Here is an 18,547-nt window from a genome sequence, read left to right as displayed (position 1 = left end):
GCAGGAAGTGGATGTCTGCGTGATCATAATACACAAAATTATTTGTCAGATCAGCCAACACCTTCTAGATAATCTAGAACAGCGGTATTCATACTATGAGTTGCGACCCTATTTGCTACAGCGAAAATTTATAATGGGGTCACAAGGTGGATAAAAATCTTTAAAATTCTGAATTGATGATACGTAACTAAGGATCGACATCTGACTGGGGTCGCGAAATTGTGTTTTGGAATCACTTGCACTTTTATGGGGATGCACAGCCATAATGTTTGAACACCACCGGTCTAGAAGATATCCCTTCTAGCCAAAGGCCCAAAAGCGGCCACTCGGTAAAATCGCTGAATACTGGTAGTTTCGTCCTGAGTTCACTATCAGGCAAAGGGGCTGACTGCATAGGCGTTTTCGTGGTTTTCCCCATGTGTATGTGTAACATGTATATGAATCGGTTTCTTATATAAAATGTTCCATGAATGCATCCCTCCTCTTACGCAAATAGCCCTGTTTTCTTCGAAACAGTGGTAGCTCAGTACATTTCTACAGTTAAGAGGAGGGAGGAATTTGCTCAACAGATGTCATTAACTATTCGCTGTAAGTACAGGAAATGTATGAATGCTCAAGTGCACAGCATCTACTTCCAAAGAAAGGTAAATACTAACGATATCAGTTCGCAGCTTACGTTTGAATATTGTTAATTTTCTGTTTTTATCACAACAATTTAAATAACTAGGTGCTTCAAGAACACATTCCGTAGAAATAAAACAACAGATCAGCAAGTTCGTCCTTTCTAGTCCACGTGAAATATTTTTAACAATATTTAGTTGCCATCATCAAATATTCATTACACATTTCGCTGATGTTTTAGAAAGAACACGCTGGGACTTCTCAAAGCAAGAAAAATTGAAGGCGCAGCTGGACAATGCGGAATGCATAAGCTTTCGGTCTTCTCTGGGATACCAAGAGCGCATCCAACAACAAAATGCTCCGTAATAACTGCAGGCATAATCCATACGCGTTTACGTCACCATAGCAACTACTTCGTGAAGAGCCGGGATCCACACGTCGAGGAGGGAGGCTTGAGGTCATAAATTACGGGTCGGGTATTTTACGAAGAAGATGACCTGATTGGCCTGTGGTTTTGAATGACGTGTCAGGCGGGAGTGGGGCTTGCGGCTCCCCAAATCATTTTTCATTCAGATCCTCCTTAATACGTCGGCCCCATTTCGAAGAGAAATAGAAAGGGAAATTTCTGAATGAAGGCTTTGCAAAAATAAACTCGGAAACGCACCTTTTTAGTGAAGAAAGGAAAATTGTGAAAGGGCATGGAGAGGGGCTCCACCTACTTGTTTAGAATCTCAATCATTCCCTCAATTAAGAGATTGTATTGTGATGGATCAATTATTCGGAAAAAACTGATTTTGAGTTCGCAGCTCAGAGCAGGCATAGTTAACGCATAGGCTCACAAGACTCGAGGCGGGCTTCATTTCAGTCTGTAATTGCTTTTAATCATGATAGTCCTTCATATAGAGATGGTGGAGGCCTTTGAAAAGAAGATGTGCCTAGGCCTGTGCGTCTTAATCGATTCTTGGGTCTACAAAAATCTTTCTCTTTTCACGAAGGCAGAGAAGCTCCTCCTCATTATCATAAGATATTTTCGTCTGCACATCCTGATGTTCTTTGGCTAGTTATTCTTCAGTAGTAATAATGCAATACTGTGAAACTAAATAAGCCTCCAATTCTGTAACGAATCGAATAAGCGAACGCGTGAAATTCGCTACAGTAGAAATTAATGGTAATCTGAAAGAGAGAATGAAAAAATAGAAAATCCAACCAACTTTCAAAATGGTATAAACATATGCGATAAAATTAAATTAAATAATAAATAAATAGCATTAAATAAAGATTAAACAAAAGTGGATTAATTACTTTATGGTTTTGTTTTACAAACCAAATTTTGCACAACAATGAGCAGTAAACACTTCACTGCACTCGAATGTTTCGGTAAAAACATTGTTAACCTTCACGCACACTGAGTTTTTCATGTCTCGAAAGCGCGACTTAGGACATGTATAAGATTTATATATAGTATCGTTCTAATATAGGTATTTTGACACAAAATCGGACTTTTTCTGAAATGACATGCCAATTTTTTTCCGTATTTCGATTCTACGACTCAAATTATGCCAAACTGCCAAGTTTTGTAAAAATCGCGCAAGTAGTTTTTAAAAAATTAGCTCCTCAATGTTAATTAAATTGTTACATATTTATTAATCTCACTTTTTTTTTTAATTAAACTTATTCGATTCTTCCTTTCAAATTTCGAAATTTAGGTTCATTCCAAATAAAATTCGTCCATTTTTTTTGTGATTTATTTAAGAAAAGTTTTCGAAAAAAGTTTTGAATTATAATCTATAAAATTTTTACCATCATCTTAAAGTAGATGTATTTCTAAGCATACCTGGAAAAAAAAAAAAAAAAAAAAAAAAAGGAGAGAATTTTTTTTTTATTTAAAATTTCCGAAGATATAGATGAATTTTATATATTGGCGCATTTTCAAATTAGGCATTTTTGTTGAAAGCGATAAAACATCAAATGTGGTTTAGACATTTTGCTAAAATTATTTGAAAGTAGGAACGATGTGACTATTTTTCCGCTCATGCACAATGTAAAAAGGTAGGAATGAGGTACCTTTTTTTCCGCTACGGCATAATGGAAGTGAAAGGAAAATTGAATGCCATATATTAAGAAGTTCGCCAAGTGAATTATTCTTGGCGCAAACTGAGAAAATTGCGCCACGATGAATTTTTGTATTTCTCCGTAAATTTTGCACCAATTTTACAAAATTTAATATCTACGCATAATTTACGTCGTAGAACAGAAATATGGAAAAAAATTGACATAACACTTCAGAAAAAGTCCCATTTTGTGTCATATATATATATAATACATTTCCTAAGTCGCACTTTCAAGACAACAAAAACGTAATTTGAATTTCGTCAATCGGCCCAGTAGAACGGGAGATATAGAACTGTCCCCCTTTTTTTGTGCGTAGTGTCCACATAATACACGTCTATAGTACTTTAAACTAAATATATACTTCGCAGCAAAAAATTAGCCTTTGTTTTAACTAAAATGTAACAATAAATTGTGACACAATTAGTGCTAAACAAGGAACACTCACTCATTGTTCTAGATAGAGAAAAATTCGTCCATGCTTTTTTACGATGCGAAGGAAAGGAGGGAAAAGGACCGTTTGACCTTGATCAACTGACTGCGTCCACGGCATACATATTCGCCTTCTCTAATATACGATATCTTTCGTTAGTTTCTATGTTTTTGTTTATTTGCACACACATTTTTTGCATGAATCTGTCCGTTAAACAAAAATTTAATCCCAAATTTTATGTGTCCAAAATACGTAAAAATATTTGCGGGGTAATACAAAATGGAAGACATTTTTCGACCCGTGCGCACGTTTATTATGAGAGATACTATTACATTACTTTTAGCTCTAATAATGATATGATATTAATGATCTTTTAAACAGCATTGTTCCAAAATTTACAGCTGATATACGTTGCCCACCCATCTTGAACGCAAAAAATTTTTACTTTTTCATTATAGAACACTTTAAAAACCCATGACCGTTTTGTACGTTAAGACGCCCTTTGTTGAGTCAAAACTATATTTTAATCGATGAAACATTGCTAGCGATCCTATAAAATACAGTAACAATGACATAAACCACTGGTTATCATGGCGTGGATCGCGATGCACCAGCAGGTTGGAAAACAATTTTGGCGAGCCACGAAACTTTTTCCTCCCTTGCTGCATAACAGCATAAACTATATGATATTACGAATTAACTTATAAATGTCAATTAACTATTAGTAATTACGGCTCTAATCTTATTTTCGCCCAAGATCACCAAATGCGGCGATATACGTTCTGCACTGGTTTTTGCATTGCTATTGCAGTGCTGTGCGGTGGTTTTGGAGACGATGCTGTTTGTATGGCAACCCTTTGGACGTTGAAATTTAACTCTTTTGCTGCAGTGGTTTAATTTCTCATCGGTTCGTGTCGTGTGTGTTTTGAAATGGCCTATGTTGCAATGATAGACATGGTGGTAAGATTTCAGTCGCGTACTTTAGATTGTGTGGAAAGTAAATTTAGTATTAAATGGGTACGATGTTGGAGTTGTTAACGAGTCTTTTGTTCACGGGATTTATGAGGATCGAAGTGCTTTTTTGGAATTTCTGCGGGACTTTTAAAACGGAGTCCGAAATGCGGAGCTGCTATGAGAACTCGGACGAATGGTATGAGAATTCTCGCCGAAAATATTTGTCGCCAAGCGAGGGCGTATATAAGAGCAGTTCCGTAATTACATATGTTGATTGACATATATAATTACTAACAGTTAATTGGCATTATTATTAATTTGCTATTATATTTATTATGACACATTATTGACATTTATTATTAATTTGTTATTACATTATTTTCTTCTAAAAAATTCCCTCCCTCTTTTAACCCCCTAGAGTAACGACACGCTTTAGTTCGCGTGGCTAAAAAGTTTGAGATACACTGTTATAAAAAAATATCTAAAATAACTATCAAAAACACGGTTTATAATTTTTAAAATGCCTTAAAACATCGCCATTCGGATTACAGCAAAGCGCTATAGAGCTACCTATTTAAGAGAAAGAGATGCTTTAGTAAAAGACTTAAAATGAGTAATCGCTCATATTCACGTTACACATGGCAAAAACTATCGGTACACAAACAAGGTTATGCAGTTCCCAGAGCTCGAGTTCAATGACGTCACTTGACTTACAGAAGTGGGAGAAATGGACACAAAATTACACTTAAGTTTCCATAGTGGGTAGTCGCATTGGAGCAGACTATGATTCAGTAACGTCATACGATCAGATTTATAGTCAGGAAGAGTAAATCTTGTAGTACAGTTACTATGGGGAAAACCACGATTACTCCAGTGCAGGTAGCCCACTCACCAGAATCTGAAGCCGGGCCGAATTAGCAGGATTCAGTGGTTTTTAGCGTTCAAATGCTAGTAATAGTCTGTGACAACAAACAGGAAAATTTCTGAAGAAAACACGGAGAAATCACATCGAAAAAATTCTGAATGCTAGACGATTTGACACGATTCTTCTTTTATTAATTTATGTTAAAATATTAAAATATTTACATCATAAACTCTCACAGAAACAGTAAAGTCCATCATCTTTCAAATTCCAAATGCAAATTAAAATGCTGCATTATTTATTAGTATATTATCGGAGTTACTCGAATAACGATGCTGCAAAGCATACTTTTGTGAAGACTATGCAGCACCGCAAGGTAAGTATAAAAATAGTATTTTTCTGACCAATTAAGATTAATTCAACTTTAATGGGTGGTGGCATTACATTCAAAATGCGCTTTCAACAGAACTTCAAAAAGTTTCAAGCAACGAAGGCACTAACAATTTTCTTAATTGCATTCTAACTAATCCTCAAGCTTACGCGCGACAGCAGAAATTTTCCATTTCCAAATACTTTTCAAGTCGGCAAGTATTTTATGTTAGAATAAAATCTCAAAAATCAATGCTTTTAAGTTCTTAACTGGAATTTAGCTGCAGACGGACTGGAAAGCAAACATTCGACGAGTCGTAATACAAATTCTGTCGACTAAGATTCATCAAAAACTGCAAGCAAAATATTTTCTCGAAATTCCATCTCACGTCCTTTGAATAATTCGATCCCTCGTCAAGTAAAGTGGGAACTAACTGGTCCAACATTTTCAGCAATTACAACAGAGCTTGCCACTTGAGGAACTCGCGACCAAATTAACGCACACATTCTCATTACGCCTGCATTGTTTAAACTGAGATTAGAAAAGAGAGACCGGAATTGAAAGCACTCTGCTACTCTACCCCTCCCCTAAAACACCACTCGCCGGCTCTGAGGAAAGAGAGAGATGAAGTTTTTCTTAAACAAACTAATCATTTTCATTAGCGAAGCAGGAAAAGTTCCTGGAATTTGAAGAAATAAGCAAACAATACCGAGACGTTGCCAGCTTATTACGCGAATACGAAGCTAAACTTGACGAAATTAGTATATTAAAACTGCAGTCACTTAAGCATACGAGCTTACGAGCATAGAGTGAGACAATAAGTGCAAAAGCAATAGTAATGGTTGTAATTAATCTAGTGAAATTAAATGTTTTAACTAACATTAGAAGTATGCCAGATAAGGACATGGATTCCAGAGGTTTTCGAAGGACGACATAAAGAAAATATAACGCGTAGTTTTATCGGATGGTCTCACGTTATATTTCTGATTACGCGATGTAACTACTAGCAGCAGTAGCTCTTTTAGTTTCCTATGAATTAAGGAAACCACTCATTACATATTGTATGCACAATTTTAATTGAAAAGAAGATAAATTACGATAAACATTCAAATATTATTATCACACAACGCGTTAGCTAATATTTTTTTGAATAACATGTTATTCTACATAAAAGAAATACAATTTTTCATTCTACCATATATACCAGACATTTAATTAGTTTATTAGTAATTCGGTTTACTACAGTATGGAACAATATATAATGCAGCAAGAAACAATCATTATTTCATTAAAAATACGCATATATTTTAACAAATCAAAGAAGGCATCAATCAGTTCATATCTGTGACCAGGGATTCAATTATTAATTAAGCTTTTTGATTTCTAAATACACGTTGATTTGCACTGCAGTAATATCATAACGAGAAATTTAACATTTTAACAAAGGGACTTGGTCTGGTCTTAAACTATTGTATATAATACCCAGGCATTCTACAGAATGACAAATGCTCTTTAAGCAAAGTGTGGAAAAAAGGTCATGATAAGGCTATTATTTAAACGGTGTTCCTCAAAAATACAAATGTTATTTAAAAAAAAATAATAAAAGAGCAATATTAAAATTTTTTATTCAAAATACATAAAGAAAAATGAAAGTTGCTCGAAACAAAATTTATGCTTTTCTTACTAAAGAAAACAAAACTTTCATACAAAAGATAAGAAATTAAAATCAAACTATTTGTTGCAACATGGTAGGCTTAAATGACATTTTGAATCTACTTCATTACTTTCTTACACAAAGGCATTTCATATTCTGGATCTTTGTAATACACGAATCCTTGACCACTACTATTGGACTGAGCAATTGCAACTGACCAGAGAGGAATACCGTGGTCAGGTATAACTTCAATTCTAAGCAATTTCTTTGAACATTAAATGAACAGCGATTTCGTATATACACTCATGTCCAAAAATTAAGGATAATGCAAAATCAAGCAAAGGAAGAGTTAGAAGCAAAACAAATTTGACTTATTTGTAAAGCTTATTTATTAAACAAAAGGTAAAGAGCAAAAAAAGATGCTATATGTTTGACATTATTAAAAAAATTAGCGATTTTTTCTCCCTGGAGCAAATTACAAAAAAAAAAAAAAAAAAATTACAATAAACCAATAGTACATGGTTGGTATGATTGTTAATACACTGTATGTCTCCCAGACCATGCAATACACTCCGTACAACGCCTAGGCATGCTGAGTATCAAATTATCAATCTGATCTTGGGGGATATTACACCACTCAAAAAGCAATGCTCTCCGAAGTTCCGGTAGACATGTCGGAGGAGGTTGACGGGCTGCAACTCGTCGGCCAAGCATGTCCCACACGTGCTCTACTGGATTCAAGTTCGGTGAGAATGCTGGCCAGTTCATACCGGTGATATCCTCCGATTGAAGGCATTCGCTTATGATGTTTGCACGGTGACGACGAGCGTTGTCATCCATAAACACAAATTGTGCGCCCATGGCGACCTGAAACAAATGTACATGTTGTTCCAGAATGACGTCCCGAAAGATTTGGCTTGTCATGGTTCCAATTTGAACAAGCAGTCAGTTCTGGAACCCAGAATAATTCCACCCCAAACGAGTACTCCTGCACCACCGTAACGGTGTCGTTCAATGATGTTTTCTTGGTGGTAACGGGTACCTGGAGCTCTCCAGATGAAAGTCCGGCGAGAATCAGACTGCAAGCTGAACCTGGACTCGTCGGAAAACATCACACAAGCCCTCTGTTGCGGTGTCCACAATGCATGCTCTCTACTCCAGGCTAAGCGCAGGCGACAGTGAGTTGCAGTAAGTGGAACGCATCTGACAGGTCTACGAGCATACTGACCAATCTGCCCTAAGCGTATGTACACGGTCTGCCTTGAAATTGTCGTACCAGTGGCTTAAGAGAGCTGATGAGACAGGTCTGAGTCTGTGCTCCGCTTGTTTCTTTTGGCAGTAACTGCCAAATACCGGTCCTCATTCGGCGTCGTAACTCTGGGGCGACCTGTGCTGTAACGTCTACTCACATTACCATCATCTTGGAATCGTTGCCAAAGCCTGGAGATGACACTCTGGACAATTCCAAGTTTGTCTGATACTTCCAGTTGGGTACACCCACATTCCAGACGGCCGATTATTCTACCACGTAAAAAATCATCCAAATGCGTCCTTTGTGTTAAAACTATTCGGTTATTGCACTGAAATTCTTATAAAGCGCCTGCGAACAATTTTACTTCTTTGCCTGTATTTTTTATATATCGCTCTCTTACACTCTCGTCATTGTGACGTATCATCGGTGTCATCTGGTTACTTCCTGAAATTTGCATATGATTCTTGAAGATGTGTGTAATGATTTTACAGGTGATATATTTATTTTAGAGTTCGATTTCCTCGTGACTCCAAATTATCCTTAATTTATGGACATGAGTGTAGTTGTTTTAAAACTTTTTCAGAAGTCCTAAGTCGGTAGAAACTATCCTCTGGCACACTCATTACAACTGCCAATGTATTGGGCACGAATTATATGTTACCAACAAAGTTTGAAATCCGGCATTATATAGAATGCCTAAAACTAGCCGGCAATGTACGAAACGATTCAAATGTCACACATTTCCTAGGCATCCTATAGAATGCCAAATAACAAACCGGCAAAGCATGAAATACATTTCCGATTCATTTCGAAGAACCAAACTACTTACCAAAAGTTAATAAGTGATGTAAAAAAGACAAAATGACTACTAAGAAGGAACCACTAACTGCTGAACCGCTAGAATGTGATGTTTGTTGAAAACAAAACTACATTCATTTACCCTGTTAAAGTCAGCGTCAGTACTACACCATGGACCTTATAGACCATGGACCTTATATAAGAGATAGACTAACCCAGTGGGCGGGGCGCGCGTCACCAACATGTCCGCAAGAAAGAGTAGGGACGATCTGGTTTACTTTAACATTGAAACTTATGGCGTTTGCATCACATAATTGTTTTTAATTTTAAATGTGATACGTTGTATAAGTGATGAGGTTATGAAAGTCACAGTTTTTTTTTTTTCAAATAAGATTTAATATATCTCTTTAAAGCACTTTTTACTGCATTTTGCGCATTCTTTTCACGCGTAATTCTTGTATAAACATCTTTACTTTGGTAAAACGGTAAAAACTCTAAACACAAAATTTATGAACTTACTTTTGAGTACAAATAAAGTAAAATTAAATAGGAATGATAGTACATGAAGCTTTGAAACACATAAAGCAAAATTAAACAAGATCTGATAGATTTTTAAGCAATTTTACGAGAATTTTCAGGCAGTGTTTTTTAAAATTATTATAACATTACAAGACGATCCTCTACTTGATCATATGATCATTATTCATTAACATCATGATTTTTTACTTTAATAATTCATAAAATTTGCAGCATAAACTTTTCTCGGTGTAATGAAAATAAATAAAATCTGGAACCACTCAGATTTTATGTTTTACGCTCAGAGGGACGTTTTATAACGCTTTGTGTGCTACCTGCATTTATTGAATATCATGATCTTCGCACGTAAAGCACACAAAATTCAATTCAACAGCAGTATGACAAAATATTTCAAAACGGCATACCTTTAGAATTTCCGCGCTGGAGATAAAAATGTTGTTTTCCATAGAGTGTTGCCATTGCTGGCTTTGAACTCACTGAGTTTCTTAATCAAAAATTCGTTAAAGTGTTACAAAATACAAAATGGATTAAAAGAAATTCTAAATTCAGCTGTTCGGGTAGAGGATTACGTTATTCAAAATTTGATGGCTCTAGATACCGTCCTTTTTTCACAGTGCGAGAAACATGTATGTATTCATGCAGATTATTCATTATTAAATTTCTTTAAATATAATACAAGGCGATAATATTTAGCGGCAGCAATTTGCAAAGTGAAACGGACGTTTGTAATGAAACAGCACAAAATGCCGTTTCGAAGCTATAGCTTTCTGGGCTACCACCCCTTTGGGCTAATAAATTAAATTCACATAAATAAAGAAATCTTATGCAGAACTAGAATTAAGTTAAAAAAAAATCTCTATAAAATGTTAGGACAATCAATTATTACAGTTTACAATTTTGACGTTAGAATTAAATGTATAAAAATTATTAAGGTGTTAAAATTGTTTATCACTACGATGTATTGGGAAATATAATTGAAATAAAACTCCTTTATAAAAAATATGCTATAATATTCACTTAAAATCTTAAATAAGCTTTCAAAAATCAAACTTAGAATTTTAAGCAAAAACTTTCAAAAATTCATTTTTAGGTATTTTAGTATTTTTTACTTATTTACACCAATAAAAATTATAAGAGAAAATTCTTTGTTTGAAATTTTCTATTAGTTCAGATTTAAAATATTACTTTCTAAAAGAAGTAGTTACACATTTTCTTCCAGCACAGAAAAAGCTAAAAAAATAGCCAGGCCTGAAGGCATGCAACGGCTTTATAATCATTTGGAACGTTAATTATGCTTGATAAATATGCTAAATTTTTAAAATTCAATCTGTTTCTAAAATAAAAAAATCTAAAAATTCTAATTTGTGAAATGAGGCGCTACAACGAACTTTTTGTTGACAATTATACACACTGCAATAGCCAACCATTGTAAGTTTCTGCAAGTCGTCCCTACTCCTCCGGATGTGGTCAACGTGACAGCTGGGAATGAGTCAGAAGAGGGAAAAAAGCCATTTGGGTTGGTCTATTTCTTATAAGGTCCATGTACTACACAGTATTACGTCACGGAAGCTGAGTTATTTCCCATACTTCATGAAAACTCATTTGAGTACTGGACACAGACGACGTGACAGAATGTTAAAAGAACTTTCACCAAAATACAAAAACGTAACAACTAATGATATTGAGCCGTAGCACATCCTTTGTAAGCCCTTCCCCCCCCCCAATATTAAAAATGGCATTGTTGTAAAACTTACAATTGTTTCCGAATTTAACTTCTGTTGTCAAGTAGATTTTACCGATTCCCAGTCTCAGCTAGATAGAAAATACAAATTTATTATGTTGTATCGAGATATTTTGAATAACACTTTTTTTAATCGCACCCTTTCATTAATTTTTCAAAACAACATTTGTATTTTTGAGGAATGAACGTCTTTTGAATATCGCCTTATCATAACCTTTTTTTCTTACTTTGCCTAAAGAGCATTTGTCATTCTATAGAATGCCTAGGAAAAGTATGTAATAATTTTCATCTTTTCATACTTTGCCTAAAACTGTCCGGCATTATGTACAATGCCTAGGCATTCTACAGAATGCCGGCGTTTCATACTTTGCCGGTAACATATATACTATGGAGATATATTTCATACTTTGTCGGTTTGCCATTCGGTATTTTATATAATGCCTGGGCAATGTTTCAGATATTTAATCGTTTCATACAGTTTTCGGCTTCTATAAAATGCCTCAAATATTCTATAGTTTGTAGGATTTCATACTTTGCCGTTAACAGATATAAAATATGTAAAATACTATGACTACTAAAAGAGACAACCCGTCCCCCAAATCTTGTCTTTATGATTAAAAGGGGTTTCATAATAAGTACAAAAATGACACACACTCCCAGACTTTGCTTATTTTAATACATAAAATTAACTTTCCTAAAAATAAACTTTTTGCTAGACGCAAAGAATACGTAATTAGTTAGAAAATCATTTTGCTTGCCAACACCATGTCAAAAGTCCTGTTTTATTTTTCTATTTTTTTAATCTTTGTGTTACTTTGTGACTTAAACCATTTATGTTCGAAGGAGTGATAGTACTCAGCGTAGAACAAAAGTACTTTTATTTTTTCTCCCCGTTTCCGGGCCTTGGCAAATTTCCAAAAGTGGGCACGCGACTACAGAGATCTATTGTTACAGTCAGATATTTCGAATGGACCGTTTAGCTCGATAAACAGAATTCTCATTCACGTTTACGACGCTTGTTTATTAGAACTAAAATTGCCCAGACGTATTTATGGATGTCGACATCAGAACTCATCGCTGAATTAGGTATAAACATATCAGAAAGAGACAGTTGTTAAATAATATCGATTATCAAAGTAACATTGTAATATAAAGTAAAACAAACAAGTTTCAATACGCTTCCTAACCCATTACTTTTGTGACAATAACACTTTCCTAAAAAGAAATCCCTGAAGCCACTATTTGAATTCAAACTGCATATCTACCCCAACGTTGCAATCGTTCTACTTTAGATCCGGAGACACCGGGTCTCAATACAAAGCTCTGAGTGGTTTTATGAACTGAATTTCCGGGTTAAACGATAATTTTTCTCCAGAACGAATTATGTTTTGATTTGACAAGTCGTCTGTATCTTTCATAGAGAGAAACAATCAGCTTTGTAATATATTTCACTCAAACTAGAACTGTTTGGAAATTCAGACACACGACGACATTTGCGACAAAAGTGAAAAGTAATATTATTATTCGTCTCACCAGCGCACATTATTTTTATTATTTATACACACACCTAGCAAGTACTATAATATGCTTTAAAAAGAACGTACTGAATAACAGGCAAGTTATTTATACATTGGTTGTATCATAAAACAGTTAATGTATATGCTACCTTGCTTATTTTAAATTTTATAAAATTAATTAAAAAAAAAACTTTTGGCGGGCCGTAGTTTGCAGATCCCTGTTACAGAGTAACAGAATGACCCAAGGATATTTAATGAACCCTATTTAGATGCAAATATCGATACTTCATAGCGTAAGATATATAGATAGAATATGAATCCTGCCAGAAAGAATCTGCAGCCTCAGTGTTTAATGTGATATGAAAAAGGTAGTCAAGACAATGTCTCGGACAATACATTATAATTAGACAGGGATGAAGATTCTTAAGAAAGGCCAATGATAGAGAAATTACGAACGAGAATCTACAGCAGCATGAATCGCAAAAGTACGCAGATGAAACTGAATATATATTATATATTAAGCATCGAAATGTCTAAAAACGTGATAAAATGTTTTAGATTACGGATATACTCACTTATGTGTGTATAATGTGATTTACCGTATTTGCCGGTGTATAAGACGCACCCTCTTTTTTATACATATTTTTTAAGGATAAAACTTTATTACTGAATTAACAATATTTTAAATATAAAGTAATACAAATGCAAGGTAATACTTTCTGCAAATACCCAATCTATCTCGGAAAGAACACCTTTTTATCTTCTTCATCGAAACCCAGATACTCATCTCCAAAGCTAAGGGAAGAGTCACTTGAAACCTCTTCTAAATCAGCATCTGAGTGAGTCCTCATACAACAAACTGTCGTCTATACCATCCAGTGCATTACTAACGCCATACTTATTAAGTGATTTAACTACTGTCTCTGTTTTCACAGCATCCCATGAAGCTTTGACTCATTTACAAACTTGCGAAGTGCTAACTTTGAATAAGGTGAGTTTCGACGTATAAAACGCACCCCGTTTTTCAGACCTATTTTCAAAGAAAAAAGTGCGTCTTATACACCGGCTTATAAATCACACACTTAATATGTATTACTTCTGCAATATTTCCGTTCTTTCACATTATCTATGACGTAAAGGCCACGGGAGGTATACCACAGACATTAATTCTAGATTTTTTAGAAACGTAATGGAGAATAAAAGTAAATTTCGGACGTAAAGCAATCACAGACGAAAAAATTCGAATAGAATTATTTAATATTCGAACTATGTTGTTTTTTATGCCCCGCGAGCTTTTTTTTTTTTTTTTTTTTTTTTTTTTTTTAGAAAGCGTAAAACACATAAAATAAATGAAAACAACAAAGTATAAAAATTTGTGAGTAGAATATAAAACCAACAATGTAGAACAATGCAATGCTTCATATTTTACATTTTATGCCTTTAATAGAATTTAAATCGATGACTGTATATTTAGGTAAAGTATGCTAAAACTTGCATTGCGCGTAAATTCAATGATTTCAAACCGAGAAATGGCAACACTACGGGGGAAAAAAAAAAAAAAAATTATTTCCAGTGCCGGAGACTGTCTATCGGAAATTCTAAAGCTATAATGTATTTAAGTATTTCTCATATTGTTGTTGAATTGAATATTATGTGGATTAAGAGCGAAGAACATGATATTTAATAAATAAAAGTAATACACGAAACGTTAAAAAACCCCGCTCCTTTGGGCGTATTATAAAATCTATAAGTAATGTTTTTAAAATTATTATTTTCTTTAATATAAAGGATGATCAAAAGGTTTTCGCTCAGTTGTGCTAAGGTCATGTGGTGTACGTCAAGATTTACTTTCTGATTGATTTTAGTTAATTATGGCAAAGACCTCTATCTGCCTAAGGGGAGGAATGCCTTCGTGGAGGATTTTCTAAGGAAACTGGATCGTATACAAGTTATGCAGAGGGATTCGAACCGAGCTACTACTGTTCTGCGACTCTACCGCTCGGCCACTGGTAGGCCTGGTCTATGACTAGGAGAAACCGACATAAAAGCTGCGAGTAATTAGTACGGCATTCGTTGTGCTAAAAACTGTCTGCGGTAGTGATCTGGAACATAACAAGCATAAAAATCGACAGTCATGGACAACCACCTCCACTAGTAATTGGCAAGAACGATGCATACTCAAGGTATCGTTGCTACCGATTCGTTAGTACAGAAATAATTACTAATTTTTTTTACTGCTAATGGTCAGTGGACGTCAATACTACTCTGATCTTTCGGTTACAATTAAATATTAAGAAGAATCGTCTTAGTAGCTTCCATGAAAAGGTCATTCTACTGCATGGCAATGAGGACTTTCGCGCTTCAGTTTCATGAAGCAGAAGCTTGACTCTCTTAAACTGAGTGGCTCTAGTTCTATACTCCAGATCTCTCACTAGACGTTCCTCTCTCTCAATTAGCGGTTTTCCCAAAAATCCTTGAAATGATGATGGCTTCATTTGGTCCAGACATAAAGACAGCTATTCAGACGTTTTCATTGCAGCTGATAAGAAAATTCTAACTAGAAGTTCATCTTCGACTTGATTTATCAATGGAACAACCGCCCTAACGTCAGCAGTTATTTCTTCTAAATGCAATGAACTACAGGCACGATAAAATTTTAAATTCGAAAAGGCAGAACTCTCACATACGGACAGCCTATGAATGAACAGAGAATAGAAAATACACGAATAATACATAGAATGGTTAATGAACAATTAAACAAAGAGTGAATATCCACAAATAAAAGAAAAAATTAAAGCAATATCACAGCTAAATCAGTTGTAAGTCTCGTAGAAGACAGAAGAAAAGTCCTCAGCTATCCTATCAATAACAGAATTACATGATAAATGATTTAAAGAGCAAGGGTTATCTTTTTTACACAGCATTTTTCAATGTGACACACCAGAATTTTCAACTTATTTGAATTTTAAACCATCACATCGGGGTAACAGAATATATATATTTATAGATAGCATTGTTACAAAATTCGACAGCATACGCATACAAAAGAATAAATGTATAAAATATTACCTAGCTCCGACGAGTAAGTGATCTCCGTCTTTCTCTAACAACTTGAAGTGGTCGCTGTGGGTCTGGTTACCAAGGAAACGTTGCACTCTCTCGTCCTCTATAAGAAAGAAATAAAGTAAATTTAAATTCCAAGAAATACACAGACACACACAAATTTCTGGTTTCACTGTATTCTACATGCATACATAGAGATCCAAAATATTTCATAGCTTACAAATTTCATTATTCAACAAACTTTTCTAAAATAGCAGCATTCTGAAATTTAATGCTTTCAAGAAATTCTTTTTTTGTAACTTAACAATATTTTAACATTTTACCGATCATAAAAGAAAGTAAGCATTTATGTAGAACGACTACATAAATTCAAGCTTTGAATGGTTTTGTTTACTGCATAAGAAAGTAGGCTTTTAATTATATAGCTACACAGATCCTGAATAAAATCACGTAAATATACGTAGACCCTCAATAATATTATCGACATGCACTACTTACCAAACATACTAATGAAGTTGCTTAACATAAGACGGCAGTAAGCTTGATAATTCTTATTGCTGTCTTATGTATAATTACTTCTATATTTTATACACTCAGCAATAACAGTCATCGCTATACTGTCATTATCCAATAAAATGTGTTTAGTGAACTTAATTACTTGAATTGTGAAAAAAGAAATTGCAGTGTTACCGTCACTTCTCGGATATACGGCTTAGTAAAAGATAATGTTGCCGGAATGAAGATCATTAAGTAATTTGAGACTGCGAGTTCTTCGCAAGATCAACCACGAACTGCATATCAAAGACAAGCATTTCGGCCACAGATGTAATCAAAGAAAATTCGAACATTATTGAAATCATCAATTTATAGAAGGTCTGATTAAGACGGAATGAAGTTCTCAGACTTATAAGAGTTCTTGGGTTAATGTATACAGAAACAAACTCTTCTTATGTTTTACTTCGAACTAACGTTCCATAAGAGATTGCCCAGAAAGCATTAAGACTGTATAATCCTCCGACAAGCATCACAACAAAATTCAACATCTTCATGGACTTCCGTCAATGATCAATCGCAGTCTGGTGGACATAACTGTTCCTAAAATACGTAAATAAGAAAATTCTTGGATAGGCGATACATACTTAATTTTATGGATTTCTGTGTTTAAACTACATTACCAGGCAGAATTTCCTTTCGCCATCATACTCCTGTACCTATACGAATTACGTGCGATTCATCTGCAAGCTTTGTAATTTCTAGATTCTGCGGACTTCGAGATTCCCCCCCCCCGAATAATGCATTAGAATCTTATATGTAAACAGCTTCACCTTCATTTACTGCATGTTTTTCAAGGACTTGTAAGTGCTATATTACTTTCATTTTATGCCCATACATCGCAGTGCCTAATGCTGATGTCTATACTCTTATTGAGGCAAAAATACTACGGCAACAAATACAATGTTCAGAAAAGCCAAAATTCAGCATCTCCTTTCTTTAATCACCTATGGCACGCCGAAACCTCTACGATGGTAACCCTCCTCACGATTCTAAAGCAAAGATAATTTGAATAATAAAAGGACCCGTCGCATATAATGTTTAGAAAAGAAACACAAAAGTTTCCCAGTCATATAACAAATCCAAACACACACATAAGAGAAGTCAAGACGGAAAAACACGAGAAAAACCTATCTCATGAATATTTACAAGTTTCGCCTGGAAAGCACAGCCACCCCTTTAGCTTCTACCCCCCTAATAAAAAATTCTAAAAATATTTAAAAATAAAATAAAATAAATAAGTATAATAAAAAACTACTGCGTGTAAATCCAGCGAATGTACTAAGAGTGTGCGGAACGAGAACATCGCAGAGAAGAAGACTAGCAAAATTTAGAAGGAAAATACAATCGCGGGAAAACTCTTCAGGTCTGTTCGACGACAGTTCTATTTTCATGTAAATTCTGTTTATTTTATTATTCTGAATCCCGACAGAAATTCGGTCACCGTATTTTGAGTCAGTGTCCAAAAAGCATGAATATTTATTTATAGATCTGAAGATAGTTAGGCACACGGTAGCAAAAAAGATTTATTTGACAAAAACCAAGACGTCTGTTTCACGGGGGAATGGTGTATACACCTGCGTACCTGGGTCGAAGGCCCTACTCCTATCGAACAAAATTTTAAAAAATTGCTAATTATGTGAGTATTAATACAAAGAAAATTTCTAAATTTAAAAAAAAATGAGCTATATGAAGAGATTTAAGTAACAAGTTACATAATAAATTTTGACCCAGACGTCGAAAATTAAAGATTTCAGTTACGTCACGTTAAACTGCAAGGGTTCATGAATTCTGCCATTACAAAACAAATTACTAACGATTAAGATGTGTCTTGAACGACGCACAAAATTTTAATCTTAATACACGCTTTGCTCTTTAACATTACTTCCCAAACACCGGGAAATATACACGTATATTTTTCATTTTCAGTGGCTCAACTTTCTGAGTAAGCAAACATATTCTACCCTACACACCTCTATTACACAAGTGCTCGCAGAAGTTCCGATACATATTTAAATATGCTTATTTAATTAGCAGTATTAAAAAAACCATATTAAATTTTGAAGTCCTCCAACGTCTAAGCC

The 18,547-nt window shown here is 34.6% G+C and overlaps 1 protein-coding gene across 8 annotated transcripts in view; it reads right to left on the bottom strand.

Moving 5' to 3' along the window:
• LOC118201469 (semaphorin-1A-like) overlaps positions 1-18,547 on the bottom strand; it is a 407,500-nt gene that overhangs the window by 129,827 nt on the left and 259,126 nt on the right. For 7 of the 8 annotated variants that reach the window (XM_085819221.1, XM_085819222.1, XM_085819220.1 and 4 more), the window contains exon 3: positions 15,918-16,014. In XM_085819221.1, coding sequence (XP_085675347.1) covers positions 15,918-16,014 — 97 coding nt within the window. Of the gene's footprint in view, positions 1-15,917; positions 16,015-18,547 lie in introns of those variants that run through there. The other variant, XM_085819227.1, reaches the window with a different exon arrangement.

The sequence above is a fragment of the Stegodyphus dumicola genome, chromosome 6 (assembly GCF_044657685.1).
Source record: "Stegodyphus dumicola isolate Sdum_Otavi_A_Nest chromosome 6, ASM4465768v1".
NCBI lineage: Eukaryota > Metazoa > Arthropoda > Arachnida > Araneae > Eresidae > Stegodyphus > Stegodyphus dumicola.
This window is presented reverse-complemented; position numbering and strand designations above follow the sequence as displayed.